Source organism: Carya illinoinensis, chromosome 2 (assembly GCF_018687715.1).
Source record: "Carya illinoinensis cultivar Pawnee chromosome 2, C.illinoinensisPawnee_v1, whole genome shotgun sequence".
NCBI lineage: Eukaryota > Viridiplantae > Streptophyta > Magnoliopsida > Fagales > Juglandaceae > Carya > Carya illinoinensis.
The window spans coordinates 27,720,931-27,745,358 of NC_056753.1; the positions used below are offsets into that span (position 1 = coordinate 27,720,931).

Consider the following 24,428-nt stretch of genomic DNA (forward strand, 5'->3'; position numbering starts at 1 on the left):
GGATGCATTTGAGAAAGGGCCAAATTAACTTCTACTGCAGTAAAGGGTTTCATCAGTTCTTCATTCATAAGAGCTGTCACTTTGCCCTCCACCTTAGCAATAGACTCAATGTGATCCATCTCCTCTGAGCTAGAAAACAGCTGCTGAAAATAGTTTACCGCTAACTCTTCCATATCTCTTCCTTCTTTCCATTGGTCTTGCTCATCCTGCAACCTCTTTATGGTGTTCTTCTTTTTCCTGTGTGAGGCGTTAGAGTGAAAGTATCTTGAGTTTTGGTCCCCAACCTGAATCCACAATGCCTTAGATCTCTGATGCCACATTTCCTCTTCCCTTCCTAACCATTTGTTCACTTCTTCCCTGGCACTTATGTTTTCTTGAGAATTCAAACCTGCAGGATCCTTTTCTTGTAAAAAACTTAATTTTTCTTTTGCCTAAGCAATTTTGACTTGTACATTGCCAAAGCTTTTTTTGTTCCACACTTTCAGTTTCTCCCCCACCTTTTGAGTCCACTGCATCAAGGACTTTATACCATCTTCTTTACTCCTATCCCTCCATGAATCCTTAATGAGATTGCAGCAGCCTTCCTCCCCTAACGACATTGATTCAAATCTGAAAGGTTTGTATCCCCTCCTATTTGTTTGATGTCCAGTCGTATCCGCCCACAAAGGAATATGGTCAGAGTAGGCTACTGAACCGCGTACCACACTTGCCAAAGGGTTATTTAAACACCAAGCTTTATTAGCTAGAGCCCTGTCGAGTCGAGCACTTATGCACTCAGAGTCCCATCTTCTATTGGACCACGTATATGGACATCTTTGGTACCCCAAATCCTTAACACCACAATAATTTATAGCATCTCTAAAATTCTTCATTTGCCATTCTGGTCTGTCCACACCCCCCCCCCCCCCCACTTCTCAACTTGATATATAATTTCATTAAAGTCACCAATCAATAGCCACCCCAAGTTGTCAACACCCTTCAGTGATCGCATAAGGGCCCATGTGAAGTGTCTATTGGCCACCTCAGGAAAGCCATAGATGCATGTTAAAAACCACCTTCTTCTCTCTTGTTCTTTTTCAACAACTATAGCATGTATATGGTGTTTTGCAAATATATTTAGCTGAATGGTGGTGTAATTTATTGTGTATTAGCAAAATATTAAAAAAAATATTAATATATTTTCTGCAATATATAATATTATATTTTTATTTTGCTACATGATTGATGTGCATGCTTGAGGTACCAGAATTCTTTTTTTCAGTATAGGCATGTCATTCAATTCATCAACTTTCTTAGATATACATGTAATTAAGTTATATTTTAATAACATTTTCAAAGCATACTAGCATTTTTCTTCCGGCTTTACACAATTTGATTTTAGATATTTTTTTTAATATCTCTTATTCATAATTACAACCAAGGAGGGAGGATTCAGTGCAATTTCTCCTCCCTAGATATCCCATGCTCTGCGATCGCCTTTATATGCTCTTGGGTCCGACAATACGCTTCGGCCTACTCTTTCTTCGCCTCCTCTACACCCTCCACTACCTTGTCCATGGCGATCTCACCGCATCGTGTCTCACAGCTAGAAACAAAGGAAACTGTTACAAACCTACTGGATAATAACTAAGAAGTGGAATAAAAGAGGAAATATGGTAAGAAGAGAGGAACTCTTGTTATGAACCTGCTGGATAACTAAGTAAGAAATGGAATAACAGAGGAAATATGAGAAGAAGAGAGGAACTGACTGCTTCATAAAATTCAGAAGAATGGTAAGAAGAGGGATATCTTTCTTCCACATCACGTAACTTATATATTTTAATACTATTTTTTGTTATTTGTTATTTATTATTTTTACTTATATTATTTTATTTTTATTAAACTAATTAAATTATTTTATTTATCATTCATACTCTATATATTTATTATTCAAAAATTAAAATAAATATTATGTGTATTATATAAAAATAATAAGTAAAATTATCCTTTTTCGATTTCATAGTAAGTTAGAATCGATTAATCGAAGTAGCCGCTTCAGAGATATGGGGATGATGTGTTTATTTTTATTTTTCAAAAATTTATTTTATTTGTTATTTTAATTTTAGATTTTTATTTATAAAGAATAATAATTACATTAATGTCACATAGTTATTTTAAAAAAATAATAAAATAAATATAAAATTTAAATAAAAATAATAATTTTTTAATAATTAATTTTTGTTTTAAAAACAATTATACAATACTTACACGTTTAACATTTCTACTTAACATTACTTTTATTTATTATTACACGCAGCACATATTTATTGATAGTGATGTGACTTAAAAGACATGGGGGAGGAAATATCTCTGCGATGGATAATTAGGATAGGTTTGGACGGTGAAATAAAAATTTTAATTTTAGATAAAAATTAAAAATTTAATAAAATATTAATTTTTAATATTATTATTATTTTGAAATTTAAAAAAGTTAAATTAAGATTTGAAAAAATTAAATTATTTATGATATTTTATATAAGAATTTAAAAAAATTATAATTATGATATGAGATGAAAATTTTATATTTTATCTTAATTGTTAAACCTAACCAATTATCAGAAAAGAAAAGAAAGATTTCCTTTGGATCCCTTTCCCCTTCAAATACTGACTTTGATTGTAGTCATACACCAATAATCTAGGCATGCATAGATTATGGATATTCATCGTTTAATATTCCAAGAAGAGTTGTTTTACTTGTACCATTCGTTTGATATATAAGATTTATTATTTCATATTTTTTAATTTTTAATTTCATAATTTTTAACTCATTATAAAATAATAAATGTTTTGTAAATTTTGCAATTAAAACTTTTTAATATATATATATATATATATATAAGATCTTTATCCATTAATACCAAATATATCAAATACTTCCATATATGCTAATTTAAAGCACCGATAAATACCGACAAGAGCTGTAAAAAATAACAAAGGGAAATAGTTCTTTTATGGACAATAGCCATGCGTAACCATGGTGCAATCCACAATGCCACATCAGCTGATTTAATTAAAGAAAAAGAAAAATATAAATATAATACAAGAACAAAAATACACATGCATAGCTTCCTCGTCTTCGTAGGTGGATTCTCCCTTCATCTTTTATGGGTGTCGTGGGTGGAGCTTCTCGTACATAACCAAGTTACATTCTCTTCGTGGGGTTCTCTTCAATCTATTCACCATGAATTCTCTTTGTGGGTTGAAGCTTCCATACTTCTTTGTGGATTTTGAAGCTGATCGACGACCGAGCAATGAACTTTTTTGAAGCACAAAACGGAAATGGTAGAGACAGGTCAATTGAAATCTAATAGTGTGATGTTTTAAAACGAAAACTGAGTGGACGATTTGACTCAATGAGTCACTGGCGACATATATCTACACCAACCTTGTTTACAAAATTACAAGGGAAGAGAATATCATAATGTTGGTGAGATATATAGGGAAGTAGAGACTTTGGAAAATATATTGAAAATGGAAGCTAAATGGGTAGAAGACAAGTGAGTGAGCAAAATAAACCTAAATTCAGGACCAACCATAAAGTACAAAGAGAGATAGAGAAAAATATAGAGAAATGGGTGTCCCAAGCGAGCCAGACAGTTGAGAGATGTATCTAACAAGAGCAAAACCTATTTTAAGGAGTCCCAAAAAAATAGAACTACCTAGGAAACCTAGAAGGCTAACCAACAAAACCCATAAAGAACTTCCCACTGGGTAAATTTCAGGACACGAACATAGGAAATATAGGGAGGGAGAGAGAAAGATAGAGTACCTGTAGTTGTTGGTGGATGGGGAGAGGGAAATAAGGGAAGTTTCCCTTAGAAGAGTTTGCATTCAGACCAAATCTCACAATTAGGCTTACCATTACAAGAACATGAATAGGTTGTCTCAAAAGCACTTTTATTGGAAGTAATTTTCTCCTGCCATAGTTTTTTGTGCATTCTTTTTTGAATTTTGACATGACGTGGAGATCAAACCTTGGAGAGGAGGGGGAGCACGAATGGGAGAAGATAAGCCTTGCAGAGAAGATGGGGAAAAATGAAACATATCGTTTTCATTTGTTCCACGTAGACAACGACTATGCCTTGATTACCTCCATCCGACTGTAAAGAGAGATTTTCATATATAATATATGAGTAATGCTATACTGATATATCACAGTCTCATTTCACTTTGATCTCATTATATAATATATGACACATTAATCATCATTGGATGGTAAAGAATAATCTATCAAATGATCATCTAATAATGATAAATATGTTATATTTTATATAATGGGATGAAAATAATGTAGTAGTGTAGTGTATATAATTTTCTATAATATATGTACATACACAACACTATATATACATATATATAATTCTATACATCACATTATAATCCGACTTTCATTATATTATATAAGATGTGACATATTTATTATCATTAGACAATCTTTTATTGAATAATTTTTTATCATTTAATGTCACATTTTACTTATTATAATAGAAATAAAATGATATTACAGTATATAAATTTATTCATATTTGTGGATACACACGTATAATCGGATATATACAGCAAGAAAAAATCTAAAGCGCAAGCACTGCGCACAACCCAATGTGGCCAACTACTATAGATTGATAAAGCGGTGTTTAACACGAGTTATGTTTTCAGCTTTGTTTTGAGAGGGAGAAAAAGGGGTTTACTATGCATCAGCCATTATTTATGTTGCATACCACATATTTATAGATTTTTATAGGATATAGGGATGCTTTTTGTAAGATATATAGATATTTTTTATAGGGTATGTGGTGTGCAATAGTAAATAGTGGCTGTTCCCAATATTTTCTCAGGAGAAATACTTTTTGCAGTCGGGAGATGCAGTCGGCGTGCAGTCGGCTGTAAAAAAAAAATTAATACGGGACCTACATGAAAAAAAAATTCTTTTTATAACTTTTTATAATTCATGTAGGTCCCCTTGAATATAAAAAAAATTTTTTATAATTTTTTTTTATTCATTCCGTATAGCCGACTGCACGCAGATTGCGTGTGGCGACTGTATGTAACAAAGCCCTTTTCTCAGAGAAAAAAAAGATCGGGAACTGGAATAAATTTAATGAAACGGTGGGCTTCATTGATATCCAAACACGGAAGGTACACTGAGATGAGAGAACAGCATTAAGAAACGACAAAAGCTATTTACGATGCCTTAACCAGAAGCCGGTGATGACCTTTCCATCAGTGCAAGAGATGACACCGCTATCAAAGAATTGGTCTAAAGTTAATGGGGGTATTGTCGAATTCGAGAGGAGCAAGTCAGCAAGTGCAGGGGAGGAGGGGTGGTATGCTAGTTTGGAGGAATTTAATAGGCTGTCCTCAACTGCGGCGATTGCAATTAATGGAGAAAATCGGGGTGGAAGGAGCAGAAAAGGGATCAAAAACCTTTTATTTTTTATTTTTTCTTCTTCCAAAGAAAAAAGGATAGAGAACTGACAATGGCATTGTCACGGCTTGTCTCACACCTAGAAGAGATGGCGGCTAAGATTAAGATGGAATACGATGATGGAAGCTAGGGCAAGTGGCAACGGGTGTTGACAAGGCTTTATGGGCTTAAGAGGATGGGCTTGTGGCTTAAGTGAAGATGGGCCTGTAAAGAAGCTTTACGATGTAATATTGAGCTGTAGTAATTGCTGGGTAATTTCGGTGCCCATTGCCCGTAATTGTAGTAAAGCATGACACGTATAAATAGGAAAAAGCCAGGGATCTTGCTTGGAACTCTCTCTTCAATTTTTTTTTTATTTTTTTATTTAGTGATTAAGAAAGTATTGTTTAGTAATATGGTGATTTTTTTTAAATATTTAAAAGAGTTAAAAAATGATGTAAAAAAAAAGACTAGCAGAACTGAGCAACGGGATCTCCCAACGGGATCCCTAGCATTGCCCCTATAAATAAGCAATACTTACGTACAGAAAGAACAATCAAGAATTACATTTAGCCTCATTTAGATTTGGAAAACAGTTCATTCCATCTCATCTCATAATTAGAGTATTTTTAAATTTCTATATAAAATATAATAAACAATTCAATAGAGTTGAGGGGACAGTTACTCCCTAGCTTGATTGTATATAGCACATCTCATATATCAATATCACATGATACTGCAAAGACTTGCAGCGTTTATTGCCACGTCAAGTGCGTGAAGTACATTCCACCAATCAAACTGAATGCAAATTAATGAAACAAGATACGGGTGTTAGTTAGCCATAAATCAAGCAAATTTTGCGAAGTAAATTGAGTACTTATATAGATTACTGCAAGCACTCACCCTTGAGGTCTAACAACTATATATATATAGATCGATCCTGATCGTCATTGTATTTTGAACAAAGACTAGCTTCTCAAGAAGTAGGATATACCCTATTTTTCATGTAAAATGACGTATTGAATTCCATATGAACTATTTGAAAAAAGTGAGATTCGGCCACTAAAACAAACATAGTTTATGGTAGGCTTAACTTTTTTCTTTTAAAGGGTTTAAATGGGACAGCTTACGCATGAGTACCTCATGAGCTTGTATATAATGTCTAACATGACTCATTTTTCATCAATCACATCAGTTAAACTTTAATTAATAATTTAATAATGAGTAATTTAATATAAGGTGCCTAATTTAAGATGCAACGTCTATTGTTTTGATAATTTAAGAGTCCAATCTAAAAATGTTGTATTATGGTGGCGAAAAACATATACAGTACTTTCTCTTTAAACACCATCTAGCTTATTGGTAATCCAGAAATCTCATAAATGAAAGTTAAAAATAAGAATATTTCTGCCAAATCTATTAATTAATTAATTCAAGCGAATGTAATATATGGTCAAAAATCCTATATTTTTAATAGAGAAATGATATTTATAGTATTAAGATATGTAAGTTTTACGTATTCATTTTGAAAAAAAATAGTTAAACTTGGGACTCACACGAAATAATTATTTTTTTTATTATGGATTCCATTTTTTTTTATTTAAATGAGTGCATGAGATTCGCAAATACTAAGATTGTATTCAACATTACTCTTTTTAATATATCTATGCATAGAAGAAGGCATGAAAATGTCAAATGACTAATTGATCAAGGGAGGGAAATTAATGGTGATCGAGGGAAGAGAAGAATATTTATAGCATGCGAGAAATCTAAAAACATACATACGTACCCTTGCAGGTGGACGTTGGGGAGCCGGTCGAAGAACTAGTGCCTGCATGAAATAATTAAATAAAGTTATGTGTAATACATTAGGACCATACATGGGTGGAACTAAGATTTGGTACATCGTGGGAGGATTAGCAATGTGTGTCGTAGGTAAGAGTAAAAGGTAACAAAGTGTGTTACCGATATTTAACATTAATCATATAAGGACAATCTAAAATATTATTAAAGCCACCCATTTAAACATCTCACTTGAGCTCCATCAAACTCAAGTGAACGATAAAATTAAAATAGAAATAGCTATGTGAGATTTTTGAAGCAAATGATGAAATTTTGTAAACAAAAATAAACTTCTTTGCTAAATCTAATATTGAATATTGTAAAGTCTCTATAATCTAATTGTTAAATCGATAGTTGTATAATAGATCATTGTTGTACTTACTAACAAAACTAATCCAAATAAGCTAGTTAGTGGAAAACTTGAAAGGAAAAGTGTGAATAAATAGAAAAAATGAGCTTGTAAATTCACCAAATAACTTGAGACCATTTTATTGCCTCTTTTTAGATGTTAAAAAAAAAATGTGAATGTAACATTTTATTAATGACAAAAAATAGGTGTAATTAAGTATGAAAAAATTGTTGAAAAACAAAAAGACACCTAGACCAAATAAGTACTAAATGAGATTTTTGAAACTGTGGAAGGAGGGGGGGGGGGGATTAGGACATTCAAAAAAAAAAAAAAAAAAAAACATATATTGGAAGAGATGAAATATACATGACCCAAAATAAGCCTACCAAAACCCAACTCAAGAGAAGAGGTCGCACACTAGAAGATAAAAGAAAGGAGAAGTATGGGAGACAATAAGGGAAAACAAAAGGAGGGTGTCAGAATAAAAGGAAAACAAATAAAAGAGAGAAAATGAAGATGTTAGACACGCAAGCCAAGACAGCAATTCTCACCACTTACTAAGGGCATGCGAAAAAATAACGAAGATAATTGTTATTTTTTCAAATAATATTATATATGAAAAATAATATTATTTTTAAATATATCTAAGAAGAGATATAAAAAAGTCCTAAATTATTAATTGTAATGATTAGTTTAAAAAATTATAACAATTAGTTTGAAAGTGTTTATATTTGAGTGATGTTAGGAAAAAAAAAAAAGAAAAAAAGATGAAATGATATGAAAAACGTTACCAAACATCCCCTTAATTTTTAATGATAATTAGAGGGAAAAAAAAAGATGTAATTGTGCAAACGAGGGCAAAATAGTAATTGCTCAATGTTAAATGAAAGAAAATTCACTGTTCATGAGGCCATAACCTCTTATTTTATTGTAATGTATATATATAAACACAGATAGAAAGGATTAATTACGTCAGCCACTCACATTAAATAATTATTTTTTTATTAAGGATTCCATTTTTTGTTTTTTAAAATAAGTGCATGAGATTTGCAAATACTAAGATTATATTTAACATTGCACTTTTTAATATATATATATATATATGTGCATAGAAGAAGGCATGAAAATGTCAAATGACTAATTGATCAAGGGAGGGAAATTAATGGTGATCGAGGGAAGAGAAGAATATTTATAGCATACGAGAAATCTGAAAACATACATACGTACCCTTGCAGGTGGACGTTGAGGAACAAGTTGAGGAGCTAGTGCCTGCATGAAATAATTAAAGAAAGTTATGTGTAATACATGAGGACCATACTGGGTGGAACAAGGATTTGGTGCCAGGTCCCGGGAGGCTAACAAAGTGTGTCGTATGTAAGATTGAAAGGTAACAAAGTGCGTAACTTGTGACGCCCCCGAATCCCCACGCCCGAACACGGGAAAATCGAGACGTCCGGATGGTGACAACCCGGGTCACCATCCCATCGACGGTGCCAAGTGTGTGCAAAAGCAACAAATGTGCACGGAAGAACACGCAGCGGATAACGAAAGTCATAACTAAGTACCAGAATTTTTCTTAACGTAATACAAGCTGTTTAAAACGTACATAGATAAAATATTACAAGAAACACAAATACAGTTTTAAACAAATATAAACATAGCATCAGCAACCCGGCGGAGCCGCATCCTCGGGCTCAGCCTCCTCCTCTTCGTCCTCTAACTCTGCACCAAAAGCTACGGAACCAAAAATGGTACCGCAGGTAAGTAAAACCCAAACACTACCAGATAAAACACATAGAACTCAAACAATATACATGAAACATGCCCAAAACAATAAACCCCAAAGACACAGTTTTCCACACACGCCAAAAACCCATTTGGCCCAAAAACACATCCTTTCCGAAAAGCACGCCAAAGTCACATTTTATCCGTATGCACCACGACCTCCCCTAGGGGTCATCCGCATACCCTGGCTCCAGTGCCACACCGCAGAGTACCACCACGCATGTGACACGTAACGAGCGATGCCCAGTTTCGTGCCCCGCACGTTCGTAGCCAAGCATCCTCTAGCCCTCACCAACGAAGGGCCACGGAGTCGGTGCGTAGAGCGATGCCCGGTTCCGCACCCGGCGCGTTCGTAGCCAAGCAACCCCTAGCCCCCGCTCCCGTCGTCTAGCGACAACTCAGGGGACATCACTCAGTTTATTCCGCTCCCGAGTAACCAGAGGAGCTCCACCGTGATAATACCCCATCCCGGCTTGGGGTCGTGATACACACGCACCCGTAAGGCCACTTACGCCAATACACAAGCTTTTCACACATAAACAAAAACACACGTGCATGCACCATGTAATGTCATATCAATGCATAATAAAATAATCCAACAACATAAATCAATAAAACAAGCAACTCCGTCCTCCATCAGAAACCCCCGAACTTCTCGGACTCAGTCCGGAATCAACCAACCAGCAGATTAAATAATTGAATGAGCAATATATTTTTAAATCAGAAAATAGGGTTCGGAAAATACTTACAGCGCTATATGGCAATTTTAGAAAACAAGCGGCGTTACAAACGACGGCGAAAAAGCAACGTCACAGTGAAAATTCACTGTGGCTGTGGGTTGTGAAAAATCCACTTTTGAACGGGGACAAACTAGAGCTTGGGATTGATAGGGAATGGTCTATGGATGGTTGTGAAGCTATTGGAAGCGGTGATTGGCCGTGGGTGGCGGCGGAATCGCCGGAAATAGGCCGGATTTCTCAAAAAGGAAAGCTAGCTCGTAGGAGCTGTTCCGGTGGTCGTTAGAGGCCGGAAATAGGTGGGTTAGGACGGCAAGGGACCGGTGATGAAGTGGTGGGGCTGGGCTGAGGAACGATCCGGCGTGAGGGAGAGAGAAGAGAGAGAAACCGGGGGGGTGCTCGACGCGGGGGAGAAAAAAAAGAAAGAAAAAAAAAAAGAAAAGAAAGGAAAAAGAAAGAAGGAAAAAGAAAAAAGGAAAAAGAAGAGAAAAAGGAAAAGAGATGTAGGGAAAAGATGAGGTCTAATCCTCATTCCGAGAAACAAAACTAAACCGCCAAAAAGAGATTAAAACTCACAAAACAACTAAAAGAAATAAAACACAACATCAATTAAATTAAAAACCAATTTTAAAACGTAAATAAATTAAAATAATAAACTAATATATTAATTAAAATAAAAATAATTATTTTAGCGAAAATACACTCAAAAGCGGGTCATCACATCCTCCCCTCCTTAAAAACAATTTCGTCCTCGAAATTGCAGATCAACCACCAACTCAAAACAAGCCACAAGAAAGCACATAAACCATCCGTGATCAAGATTAAGATACATACCTTCCTTATTCGAACAGATACGGGTACTGCTCCCTCAAGTCCGCTGCTCGCTCCCAAGAGAAATCTTGAGCTAACGGATCTCCCCAAGCCACTTTAACTAAAGGTATCGTCTTGGACCTCAACTGTTGCTCCTTCCAATCCAAAATCTGCAACGGAACAACTTCATAAGTGAGATCCGGTTGCAACTGAATACCCGCTGGGTCGACGAAGCGTGGTTCTTGCTGTCCAAAGCTCTTCTTCAGGGATGATACGTGGAAGACATCATGAACATCCCCAAAATAATAGGGCAAAGCAACTCTGTAGGCGACGGACCCTACTCTTTCCAAAATCTGAAAAGGGCCGACGTACCTCGGATCTAGCTTCCTCTTCTTACCAAAACGCTTAACACCTCTCATGGGAGAGACTTTAAGGTAAACCCAATCACCAACTTCAAACGACAACTCTCTCCTCCTGGTATCAGCGTAACTCTTCTGGCGACTCTGAGCTACCGCCATTTTATCTCTAATGATCAGGACTTGGCTTTGCATCTCTTGAATTATTTCGGGTCCAATTATCCTACTCTCCCCAACTTCATCCCAACACAAGGGCGACCTACACTTTCTCCCATAAAGAGCTTCATAGGGAGCCATCTGAATGGTCGCATGGAAGCTGTTATTGTATACAAACTCGATGAGCGGCAAATGGTTTTCCCAACTTCCTTGGAATTCCATGACACAAGCTCGCAACATGTCTTCCAGGGTCTAAATGGTGCGCTCTGACTGGCCGTCTGTCTGCGGGTGATAAGCAGTACTGAACTTCAACTTAGTACCCAAAGCTGCCTGCAAACTCTTCCAGAACCGTGACGTAAACCTCGGGTCTCGATCCGACACTATACTCTTTGGTACGCCGTGTAGCCGCACTATCTCTTTGACATACAAACGGGTCAACTTACCCAAAGAGTCGGTGTTATTAACAGGCAGAAAATGAGCACTCTTCGTTAACCGGTCCACAATCACCCAAACAGAATTCTTCCCACTAGGCGTTCTCGGCAAACCCACTACGAAGTCCATCGTGATGTCATCCCACTTCCACTCAGGAATAGGGAGGGGTTGGAGCATACCTGCAGGTCTCTGATGCTCGGCCTTCACCTGACGGCATGTGTGACATTTCTCCACATATAAGGCAACGTCCTTCTTCATTCCATCCCACCAGTAATTTTTCTTCAAGTCTCGATACATCTTTGTACTACCGGGATGAACTGAATACGGGGCCGCATGAGCTTCCGCCATGATCCGTTCTTTGAAATCTGAGTCCTTTGGGACCACGCTGCGATCTCGGAACCGAAGTATCCCATCATTATCCATGCTATAATGCAACGACCCTCGAGATTTTCGGACTCTTTTCCTGATGTTCAGCAGCTTCGGATCCTTTTTTTGGAGAGTTTTCAATTCTTCAAAATCAGTTACCCGAATATCAAGAACTGAAGACAAAATCTCTACTTGCTGCGAACTCTCTATAAGGAGCCTTCTCATCCCACAAAGCAACGACTCCAAATCTGACGGCTCGGCTTCATCTTCCAAATGTGACTTCCGGCTCAAAGCATCAGCAACTATATTAGCCTTCCCCGGATGGTACTTGATCTCACACTGATAGTCACTGATTAGCTCCAGCCATCGCCTCTGCCTCATATTCAGATTTTTCTGAGAAAACAAATGCTTCAAACTCTTGTGATCAGTAAATACCTCGCAAGCTTCCCCATACAAGAAGTGCCGCCAGATCTTAAGGGCAAAAACAATCGCAGCCAATTCTAGATCGTGCGTCGGATAATTCTTCTCATGGTCCTTTAGCTGACGAGATGCATAGGCTACAACCCGTCCTTCCTGCATCAGGACACAACCCAAACCAAACTTAGACGCATCACTGAAGACTACGAATGGCTTATGCGGTTTTGGGAGCGCTAACACTGGTGCCGTCGTCAACCTGTTCTTTAATTCCTGTAAGCTTCTCTCACATTTCTCTGACCAAACAAATTCTGTATTCTTCCGAGTCAAAGCTGTGAAAGGTCCGGATAGGCGAGCAAAACCCTCTACAAATCTTCGGTAGTAACCAGCGAGCCCCAAGAAACTCCTGACCTCGCGCATTGTAGTCGAGCGCTGCCATGACAAAATGGCTTCTACCTTACTAGGATCAACAGCCACTCCGCCCCGGGAAATTACGTGCCCAAGGAATTTAACTTCTTCCAACCAGAATTCAGACTTGCTTAGCTTGGCGTATAGCTGGTGTTCTCTCAACCTCTCAAGTACAAGACTAAGATGATACACATGCTCTTCAACATCTCGGGAATAAATCAGTATATCATCAATAAATACTACCACAAAGGAATCCAGATAAGGTCGAAACACTCGATTCATTAAATCCATGAACGCTGCAGGGGCATTAGCTAACCCAAACGGCATCACCTTAAATTCATAATGCCCATACCTTGACCTGAAAGCAGTTTTAGGCACATCCTGGTCTCTGATTCTCAGCTGGTAGTATCCCGACCTCAGATCAATCTTAGAGAACACAACTGCTCCTTGAAGCTGATCAAACAAATCATCTATCCGCGGGAGAGGATATTTATTTTTGATGGTCACCTTGTTCAATTCCCGATAATCAATGCACATACGGAGGGTTCCATCTTTCTTTTTAACAAATAAAACTGGTGCACCCCACGGCGACGTACTAGGCTGAATAAATCCCTTCTCTACCAGTTCTTGCAACTGAGTCTTCAACTCTTTCAATTCAGCCGGTGCCATGCGATAAGGAGCTTTATGCACAGGAGCCGCTCCAGGTTCCAAGTCTATAACAAACTCCATCTCCCGAACAGGGGGTAGTCCTGGCAAGTCATCCACAAACACATCGGGGAACTCTTCCACAACTGGAATGTCTGCCAAGGACTTCTTCTCAGACGGCGTGGACACCATCTGAACCAAGAATGCATCCGCTCCCCATGCAATCTCTCTTCTTGCCTGAATCGCCGATATAATCATCGGCTTTTCTTTTAATCTACTCCCCGCAAATTCCAGACAATCACCATCTAGAAGCTGAAAGCTAATTATCCGACTTCTGCAATTAATACTCACAGAATATCGGTATAGCCAATCCATCCCGATGATGATATCAAAACCCAACAGCTTGAACACCACCAAATCAGCATCCAAGAACCTTCCCTCAAAATTTAACGGGCATCCCAAAGCAACCTTGGAACACCACACCATCTCACCATCGGGTAGAGCCACTACCATAGACTTCGGCAACGGTTCCATGACCAAATTACACACCCGAGCAAATGTGGAAGATACAAATGACCGTGAAGCACCGGAATCAAACAAAGTACAAGCATAAAACTCATACAAACGGACTCTTCCTGAACCAAACACATCAACCCATGAAATCCAAAAAGCAAAGAATAAATCACAAACACCAAAAATTAAATCCAACTTAAAATTAAATTAAACCATACCTGTAATTACTCTAGCATCATGGATCGCTGGTGCCTCATCATCCACCTCTCCGGGTGTGACAGCATAAACCCGGGCTTGCACTGCTTGTCTCAGGTTGGTTCTTCCACCGTGTCTACCTCCACGGCTTTCTTGAACTCTGACGGAGCAATCCCGAGCGATATGTCCCACTTGGCCGCACCGGTAACACTGGGGTCCGCTACTCATCCGACACTCGCCCTCATGAGCTCTATTACAAGCTCCACAAATAGGCACCCGTCCTCCCATACGAACACCTGAGGACGTTGGAGGTCGAGTTCCGGTCCGCTAAACAAACTTCTGGGGCGAACCCGAGCTGCTTCCTTCACCAGAAAAACTCCGCCTCTTATGCCCTGGAGGGGAACCCACACTCAGATTATTTTCCCGCTCCACAAGGGTAGCCACATCCACTAATTCCTGAAAAGTGGATATCCGATGACTGACCACCATACGGCGTATGTCATGACGCAGCCCCTCTTGGAAACGATCTACTCGCATCTCCTCAGTGGCGACAAGGTGAGGAGCAAACCGCTCAAGTTCTATGAACCTCCGGGCGTACTGTTCCACTGTCGCGCCCCCTTGGACCAGATTGGAGAACTCTCTTGCCTTTTGCTTCCTTACTGATCCGGGAAAGAAGCGGTCATTGAACTCCTTCTTGAAACGCTGCCAGGTCACCGCAGCGAAAGATCCCAGTTCAGATTCCAACAGCACCCTCTTGGTATCCCACCAATCAGAAGCGATACCTTGCAAGAGATAGCTGGCGTAGAGTACTTGCTGCGCCTCAGTGCATCCACACACCTCAAAAGTTTTCTCCAGATCTTTGATCCATTTTCCAGCCTGAAGTGGATCCTCATTTCCAGTGAAGTGTGGAGTCCTATGCGCCAGGAAGCGCTCATAGGTGCATCCGGCTTGCACCATGCTACTGGACCCTCCTGGATACATCCAAGGCCCTCCCTGATATGGCCAAGGACCTCCTGGTTGTGGCCAATACCCTCGTTGTTGCGGACAAGGCTCTCATGACGGTGGATAAGGCCCTCCTGATGGTGGACAAGGCCCTCCTGATGGTGGCCAAGGATCCCCTTGTTGTGGCCAAGGTCCTTGTTGTGGCCAAGGCCCTGCCTGTTGAGACCTCGCACTCTGCTGCATAAATTCTGTCATCTGCCGTATTGCTTCGACTAGGGAGTCATCCCTGGAGGTATTGTCCCGTGGTTCCTGGGTAGATTTCCTTGGTCTCCCCATTTTCCTGCCACAACACCACTCTTGACCCTCCTTTAAGAAAACAAATAAAACCATCATAAAACCAACAAAAACAAAACCAACACCACATAACAAGAAACAAAAGAAACCAGCTTGCAAAAACATAACTAAATAAATACAAACAAACAAACAAGCTCCAACAAATAAAACAAATAAAACAACTGTACTTAACATAATTTTTAAAACACAACTTTAAAAAGCATTCTGGTACTGCCTACGGGACATGTGGTTTTACCCAGAGCCAAGCCGTTCTGATACCACCTGTGACGCCCCCAAATCCCCACGCCCGAACACGGAAAAATCGAGACGTCCGGATGGTGATAACCCGGGTCACCATCCCATCGACGGTGCCAAGTGTGTGCAAAAGCAATAAATGTGCACGGAAGAACACGCAGCGGATAACGAAAATCATAACTAAGTACCAGAATTTTTCTTAATGTAATACAAGCTGTTTAAAACGTACATAGATAAAATATTACAAGAAACACAAATACAGTTTTAAACAAATATAAAACATAGCATCAGCAACCCGGCGGAGCCGCATCCTTGGGCTCAGCCTCATCCTCTTCGTCCTCTAACTCTGCACCAAAAGCTACGGAACCAAAAATGGTACCGCAGGTAAGTAAAACCCAAACACTACCAGATAAAACACATAGAACTCAAACAATATGCATGAAACATGCCCAAAACACAAAACCCCAAAGACACAGTTTTCCACACACGCCAAAAACCCATTTGGCCCAAAAACACATCCTTTCCGAAAAGCACGCCAAAGTCACATTTTATCCGTATGCACCATGACCTCCCCTAGGGGTCATCCGCACACCCTGGTTCCAGTGCCACACCGCAGAGTACCACCACGCATGTGACACCTAACGAGCGATGCCCAGTTCCGTGCCCCGCACGTTCGTAGCCAAGCATCCTCTAGCCCTCACCAGCGAAGGGCCACAGAGTCGGTGCGTAGAGCGATGCCCGGTTCCGCGCCCGGCGCGTTCGTAGCCAAGCAACCCCTAGCCCCCGCTCCCGTCGTCTAGCGACAACTTAGGGGACATCACTCAGTTTATTTCGCTCCCGAGTGACCAGAGGAGCTCCACCGGGATAATACCCCATCCCGGCTTGGGGTCGTGATACACACGCACCCGTAAGACCACTTACGCCAATACACAGGCTTTTCACACATAAACAAAAACACACGTGCATGCACCATGTAATGCCATATCAATGCATAATGAAATAATCCAACAACATAAATCAATAAAACAAGCAACTCCGTCCTCCATCCATCCGACCCCCGAACTCCTCGGACTCAGTCCGGAATCAACCAACCAGCAGATTAAATAATTGAATGAGCAATATATTTTTAAATCTGAAAATAGGGTTTGGAAAATACTTACAGCGCTATATGGCAATTTTAGAAAACAAGCGGCGTTGCAAACGGCGGCGAAAAAGCAACGTCACAGTGAAAATTCACTGTGGCCGTGGGTTGTGAAAAAATCACTTTTGAACGGGGACAAACTAGAGCTTGGGATTGATAGGGAATGGTCTAGGGATGGTTGTGAAGCTATTGGAAGTGGTGGTTGGCCGTGGGTGGCGGTGGAATCGCCGGAAATAGGCCGGATTTCCCAAAAAGGAAAGCTAGCTCGTAGGAGTTGTTCCGGTGGTCGTTGGAGGCCGGAAATAGGTGGGTTAGGACGGCAAGGGACCGGTGATGAAGTGGTGAAGAAATGGTGGCCGGAGGTGGAGCGACGGCGGCGGATCGGAGCCAAAACCGTGCAGCCTTTGGAGGGCTTTTCCGGCCAAACAGCCGGCCGGATGGGGGTGGAAACCGGTGGGGAGGTGCGCCGGAGGGAGACGAAGAGGATGGTGGGGGTGGTGTGCCACACGGTGGCCGGCGGCGGTGGGGCTGGGCTGAGGAACGATCCGGCGTGAGGGAGAAAGAAAAGAGAGAAACCGGGGGGGGTGCTCGACGCGGGGGAGAAAGAAAAGAAAGAAAAAAAAAAAAAAGAAGGAAAAAGAAAAAAGAAAAAAGAAAAAAGGAAAAAGAAGAGAAAAAGGAAAAGAGATGTAGGGAAAAGATGAGGTCTAATCCTCATTCCGGGAAACAAAACTAAACCTCCAAAAAGAGATTAAAACTCACAAAACAACTAAAAGAAATAAAACACAACATCAATTAAATTAAAAACTAATTTTAAAACGTAAATAAATTAAAATAATAAACTAATATATTAATTAAAATAAAAATAATTATTTCAGCGAAAATACACTCAAAAGCGGGTCATCACATAACTAATATTTAACATTAACCATAGAAGATAGTTATTTAGGGACAATCTAGATTATTAAAGCCACTCATCTTAACCTCTCACTTGAGTTTCGTCTGATCAGATTTTTCTCTATTCTAATTAGTTTTTAATTATAAATTAGAGAACAAAAATGTAATTGTACAAATGAGGGAAAAAACATGTAATTGTGCAATATGAACTAGAAAATAAGACAAAAATGTAGTTGTGCAAATGAGGGCAAAATAGTAATTGCTCAATGTGAAATTAAAGAAAATTCACTAATCATGAGACTATAACCTCTTATTTTATTGTAATATATATATATATATATTTATATATAGGATTAATTAAATCAACCACTTATTTCAAATTAAATTGATTGAGAATATTCTACCAACCTTAATTAAAAGCTATATAAGAAAAATGCTAATTATAAGATGATAATTCTTATTCTACTTAGGATTAATATTGAGGATTTTTTTTATCACGTCAGCATCCTTTGATAAGTTTAGGGGAATCCATACAAAGTATTCACAGATTGATGTATAAATTACTGGATGGCTACAAAAGGTATATAAGCTTTGGTGACTCGACTCAATAATAAATAATTTCACTAGGTCGTTCAGAAAGGGAAAAATAATCGCAAAATACATTTCCTTACCTGCAGACTCATATTTGGAGGAGCAGCAGGCGTCTGGCCTCTCCTGGCCCGTAGCAAGACATAGCTATCTAGGAAGATGTTGGGATGACCATTCGGCCCGTGATGGGGCCTATTATTTGCATGCTTGGCATAGCAGGCGGGACAAAGATCGTAGGTGTCGCCACCGCTGTCAAAGCATGTGACGCATGTAAAATAAAGCCTCGTTAGCCACGTCCCGCATACTCGGCACCACGCACTTCGTGTTTTAATGGCGTAGTACAACGTCAGGACTTCGTAGAAATCCAAGTTCCCGTCCCCGTCGCGGTCGAACTCCCCGAACCTGCCGTTGTCTATCCAGTCGTAACCGTGTTCTCGGAAGAACGTGATAAACTCACCCAAGCTGACTCGGCCATCCCGATTTATATCCATCGCATCAAAGAAGGCACGTGCTTGCTTCTGAAGGTCCTGGGAGGCATTGTGATAGTATGCGAAAGCAGCCATGCGTAACTCGTTGATTCCGATTAAATCCATTATTCCTGTGAGCAGGGCCTTTGAGTTTGATCGAGCTTCGTGAGTACTACTTATAAAGGGTTAATATCTTGCAGCCACTTGATTTGGAACAGAAAATTCGACTGGATCACTCTCTTTAATTTTTTATAGAAATATTTATTTATAGACCTTATTTCTGGAGCTGGCTCATTAGCCAAGCCGTGTAAAGTGGTCGTTCGGAGATGCTCACGAGTCACGTGGTACTGGATGCTGACAATGTACACCAAACTCATCAGTACTGACGTGGGCGATACGAATTGAGAAAAAATCTCTCTTCTATATGTCGTATTTCAACCAATCAAAATGCCAAGTCCTCGTTAATTTTCATTGACCCAGAAACTCCCACTAGCTTGCTTCTATTTAATTAACCAGTTTATTCAAAATATCCATACCCAATTTAAGCAAGAGAAATGCTAAGTATAGTTTTTATTTAAATATTGCAATACATATTTATGTAATTTTATTTTTAAAATTATAAAAATATCATTCTTAAAATAATATTTTTTTCATTTAATAAAAAGTCTAGACATATAATTCCTATTTAAAGATTATAAATAAAATTTCTCTTTAAATAAATACTATTCTCTTTTTAAATATTAAAATGCACTCATAAAGAAATAGAAAATATTAAAGCCACTGCTCGTCCAATTTTTTTTTTAAGTTTTTCCTTTTTTTTAATAATTAAGAAATTTTATTTAATATTATTATAATTTTTTTATATATTTTTAAAATATTTAAAACTATTAAAAAATAATTTAAAAAATAAAAAAAAAAAATTTACCTAACAGTAGTTCTAACGAAAACTATCAACTGTGCCTATAACACCATTCTAGAGAAATCTCCGTTAATTATTGGGCCTGTGACAATAATATAGAATATTGAGCAACTTGGCTGCGGAAAGAACAGAATAAAAAGTACAGACAGGACACATCATTTGACTTAAACCCATCCTAGCGACTTCTAGAGCATCAAATAAAGAAATTACTTGAAATAAGTGCCAACCAAACCAATAAGAAAGATAAATAATTGTGATTGTGTAAAAATCGGGTAGTTTTTTTAAAAAATAAATTCATATGTATCTATATGAAGAAAAATTAATTTTTAATTATAAATTTTATTTTTTTAAAAATAATTATATAATATTTACATATTCTACAACTATATATAATATCATTCAATAAAAAAAGTATCAACTTGTTGACATATTGCAAAAGACCGAGTCGTATAGGAAGTGAAGTAGGAACCACCTATGCCAGCAATTTCCAGTCAGTCTGTTGATCTATTAAAAACCAGAGTTTTTATGGTCTTTAATTTGCACGAATTTACAATTCCAAACTAATCACAATAGACGTTACAATTCCAAAGACATTCTCGTCATATTCTAGATCAAAGATATTTCTTTTTTTTTTTTTTGAAACAAGATCAAAGATATTTCTTAGAACATACATATTTTTTAGGAAAAATACATAACCTATCAAATTATCGCTCCATTTGCAATTTTCCTAATTTTAAACCATCAATTCTGACAATCACTCTCAATAGTAACTCACTATACAAACATTTCCTAATTACCAAGTCAAACCAATCCAACGATTGACAATTTAAAGATCTTGGAAAATCGAGACCATTCAATTTGAATCACCGAACATCACGCGCCTGGAATTTAAGCTGCCTGATCAAGTGGTCCTAAAAAACTGCTACAACTTGTACTTATTATTGTGCAATGTTATTGATCACCTTTTTTTGTTTTGCAAGTTTTTGGGTAATATTCTATGGAACCCATCCAGAGAGCCTTAGCTGGAACCCAACTTTGTTTTTTGTTTGATTTTTTTTTTATTATTTCTCAGTTTTTCTATTTCATTTTATTTTTATATATTTTTTTAGTTAAGCAACTTATCAAAAACCCGCCGCCCAGTGACAAACTTTCACTAAAATTAACTCCTATCGGCTTACAAAAAAATCTTTTTTATGTTTTTAAACTGTTTTAAAAAAGAATAATTTTATTTATCATCTTCATACATTATATTTATTTTTATTTTTATTTTCTTAATTTTTTAATTTTATTCTTTTTAAATTAATTTAAATTTTTTATTCATTATTTATATACCATATATTTAATAAAAAAATAAAAAAATAAAAACATATGTGATACGTGAAGATGATAAATAAAATTTATAAAATAAAATAAGTCTTCTTGAAATTGTATTTTTATTCTTTCGGTCGTGTTCTCCTATACATTGTAATCAATTTACAACTTGAAAATAATTCTCCTCTCTTTTTTCTCTCTGAAAAAAGAGGTGGTGTGTGAGTGGTGCGATAGGCACGTGCAGTTTGTTATAACGGCTTTTTGAGTTTTTTGGACAGTAGAGAGAAGATTCGGAGGTGGTTTCAGTCACAGAGAGAGGGCGAGGTAGGCGTGCCTACGGTGGCTAGGGGGTGGCGGAAGGCTAAGGAGTTCTGCATTTTGAGCAGAAACACAGAACGACGAACTCTCAGAGGAAGACAGAATGGAATCCTTAGAGGAGAAATGGAAGAGGTTAAGGCTGAGGGAAGAGGAGCAGGTGGACATCAATCTGGATGATGACTCTACGTCTGAACTAGATTACAAAGAACAGAGGAGTCTGTTGGGGAAAATCTGCTCATCAAGAATGATAAGCAGGGAGGTACTGGAAGCTATGTTGGCAAAGATATGGAGGTTAAGCAAGGCTGTGAAGCTTACTGAGGTATGTTCGAATGTCTTTGTTTTAAGTTTTGAAACGATTGCTGACAAAGAAAGAGTATGGTCTGGTAGACCTTGGTTGTTTGACAACCAGCTCCTAGTGCTTAAGGAGTTTGAGGGATTCACTCCCATTAATCGAGTTAAGTTTAATTCGAAAAGCTTCTGGATGAGAGTGCATGATTTGCCTCTCTCGTGTATGACAAAAGTAAAAGCTGAGCAAATTGGTGGTTTAGTGGGGAAGGTGGAGGATGTAGAAGTGCAGGAGGATGGCAGTGGTTGGGGGAATTTTCTGAGAATTCAGGTTCATTTGGACTTAACCAAGCCAATTGCACGAGGAAGAACAATCAATGTGAGAGGGTGCAGTTTTTGGGTTCCCTTCACATATGAGAAGTTACCAAAAATTTGCTTCTCTTGTGGGTGTATTGTCCATGGAGAGGAGGGATGTACCGGGATATGTTGATAAAGGAGGGTGAGGAGCAACAATATGGCTCTTGGTTGCGAGCAAAGTTTGCTCAAAAACCAAAGGTTTTTAATGAAGGAAGAGGGAGGAGGGAGGAGTCAAATTGGTGGAGGAAAGTGGAAGAGAAAATGAGTGAGGAGGGGAGCCAAAAAGGCAAGGAGATGACTGAGAGGGAATCTGGTTGGGAAAGGGGAGAGGTTGCTGTGAGTGATAAGACTGAGAAGGTTGGAAGGTTAGAAGAGGAGGTAGAAAAAAATCAATTTAAAGGGGAAAAGAACAGTACTGAGAAGGGTTTACAGGAATTTATGGGTGGAGGGACAGAAAAAAACAGTAATGGTAAGAACTTGGTTGAGGATATTGACTGTAATGTGCTAGTGATGCAGGAAGGGAAGGAGGTGAAGGGGGGAGCACTGAGGTGGAGAAACAGTTACAGAAAAAAGGAGGTTGGAAAAGAAAAGCTCGAGCTAAAGGGAAGAAGGAGGTGGTTGCAACTCCAACAGTTAGAAAAAAAAATAGACTGTGATGAGGGTGTGGTAGGAGAGAGTACAGGAAGGTACAAGAAAGGGAGATGGGGCAGTGAGGGGGAGGAGCTTGAAAATTCAATTGTAGTGGCGGAGGCTGTTTTACAGCCCCGCCAAGCATTATGAAAATCTTGAGTTGGAACTGTCGAGGGTTGGGGAACCCTCAGACAGTTCAAGATCTCTGCTATATGGCAGAGAAAAATAACCCCAGCTTAGTCTTTGTAATGGAGACTAAGTCCATGAAAAAATGTTTTGACAGTCTAAAAAAAAGGTTATGTTGTGAGGGCTGTTTTGTGGTAGAAGCCTTGGGCAGGAGTGGGGGTATGATCTTGCTATGGAAACCAGGCATGAGAGTGGAAATTATTAACTATTCTCAAAGACACATAAATGTGTGGGTAGAAGAAGAAGGGGAAAAGAGCTGGTTATTAACATGTTTTTATGGAGAGCCACAAGTTGCAAAAAGAAGGGAAGTTTGGAATATGTTGAAGTCCTTTAAACCTCCAAACGAGGCTGGGTGGTTTATAGTGGGGAATTTTAATGAAATTCTCACAAATGATGAAAAATGGGGGGGAAGAACAAGGGCTGAAGGACAAATGGAGATGTTCAGAGAAGTGTTGCAGGAGGGGAATCTTTATGATCTGGGATGGAAAGGGCAGAAGTTCACTTGGAGTAACTCTCATGAGGATGAGTCTTTCACTAAGGAAAGATTGGACAGAGCTTTAGCAAATCATGAATGGATCGAGTCCTACAAAGATACATGGGTGGAGGTTCTGGTGGCTAGAACCTCAGATCATAAGCCTTTATTGGTACACATCTTGAAACTAGAAGATAAAAGAGGGAGGAGGAAAAGAGGGTTCAAATATGAAGCATGTTGGGCTCTAGAAGAAGATTGTGAGGGGATTCTCAAAAAGGTATGGCAAAAAAATGGGAATGAAGTGGTGAATGCCAGATCTATGGTAGATCTACTGCAGAAAAGTGGGGATGCTTTACAGGAATGGAGTAAAAGGAAAAGGTTGGGGGGAAAAAAAGAGATTGAAGCTCAAACAAAACTACTAGCAAGCTTACAACAAGAGGAGAACAGCAGTAATATAGGTGAAATAAGGAGCTTAAAAAAGGAACTGCATGCTTTATTAGAAAAAGAGAATTTAAAGTGGAAACAAAGGGCAAAGTGTAATTGGTATAGGCATGGAGATAGGAATACAAAATATTTCCATGCATATGCTAATCAAAGGAGAAGGAAGAATTTTATAAACTCAGTGTATGATGAAGCAAATAGAAGAAAGGTGGGGTACAAAGATGTGGAAATAACTTTCAGATCTTATTTTGAGAAGCTTTTTCAGTCCTCTGAGCCTAGTAGTGAGGAGATTGAGGGGTGCTTGGTGGGGTTGGAAGAGAGAGTAACTCCTTCTATGAATGCTGCATTGATAAAGAGTTTCTCTAGAGAGGAGGTGGAGCAAGCTTTGAAACAAATGGCTCCATTAAGGCCCCGGGACCAGATGGTTTTGGCCCT

At 38.5% G+C, this 24,428-nt stretch overlaps 2 protein-coding genes across 12 annotated transcripts in view; both read right to left on the reverse strand.

The window, feature by feature from the left end:
• LOC122300626 overlaps window positions 1-1,678 on the reverse strand; it is a 40,408-nt gene extending 38,730 nt beyond the window's left edge. For all 7 annotated transcript variants that reach the window (XM_043111415.1, XM_043111419.1, XM_043111421.1 and 4 more), the window contains exon 1: window positions 1,457-1,678. In XM_043111415.1, the coding sequence (XP_042967349.1) occupies window positions 1,457-1,463 (7 nt within the window). In that variant the 5' untranslated portion in view covers window positions 1,464-1,678. The remainder of the gene's footprint in view (window positions 1-1,456) is intronic.
• A 1,212-nt stretch (window positions 1,679-2,890) lies between these two features.
• LOC122300628 lies at window positions 2,891-19,357 on the reverse strand. 5 transcript variants are annotated; one of them, XM_043111423.1, is made up of 4 exons: window positions 18,691-19,356; window positions 8,862-8,903; window positions 7,233-7,274; window positions 2,891-3,295 (listed from the first exon to the last, which is right to left on the reverse strand). In XM_043111423.1, the coding sequence occupies exons 1-4, from the start codon at window positions 19,198-19,200 to the stop codon at window positions 3,212-3,214; spliced, it is 678 nt and encodes a 225-aa protein (XP_042967357.1). In that variant the 5' UTR covers window positions 19,201-19,356; the 3' UTR covers window positions 2,891-3,211. The 5 variants fall into 5 exon arrangements, with proteins under 5 accessions (XP_042967357.1, XP_042967359.1, XP_042967358.1 ...); XM_043111424.1 differs by lacking the exon at window positions 2,891-3,295 and adding an exon at window positions 5,986-6,241 and having other exon boundaries at window positions 18,691-19,354; XM_043111425.1 differs by lacking the exon at window positions 8,862-8,903 and having other exon boundaries at window positions 18,691-19,357.
• Window positions 19,358-24,428: the final 5,071 nt, after the last annotated feature.

What these genes read in the sequence shown, in the direction of transcription:
- LOC122300628 (XM_043111423.1), bottom strand. Translation starts at nt 19,200, where the DNA reads ATGGATTTAATCGGAATCAACGAGTTACGCATGGCTGCTTTCGCATAC. An exon ending in CTCCAAATATGAGTCTGCAG is followed by an intron (nt 8,904 to 18,690) that starts GTAAGGAAATGT and finishes TATTTCATGCAG; the next exon opens with GCACTAGCTCCTCAACTTGT. An exon ending in CTCAACGTCCACCTGCAAGG is followed by an intron (nt 7,275 to 8,861) that starts GTACGTATGTAT and finishes TATTTCATGCAG; the next exon opens with GCACTAGTTCTTCGACCGGC.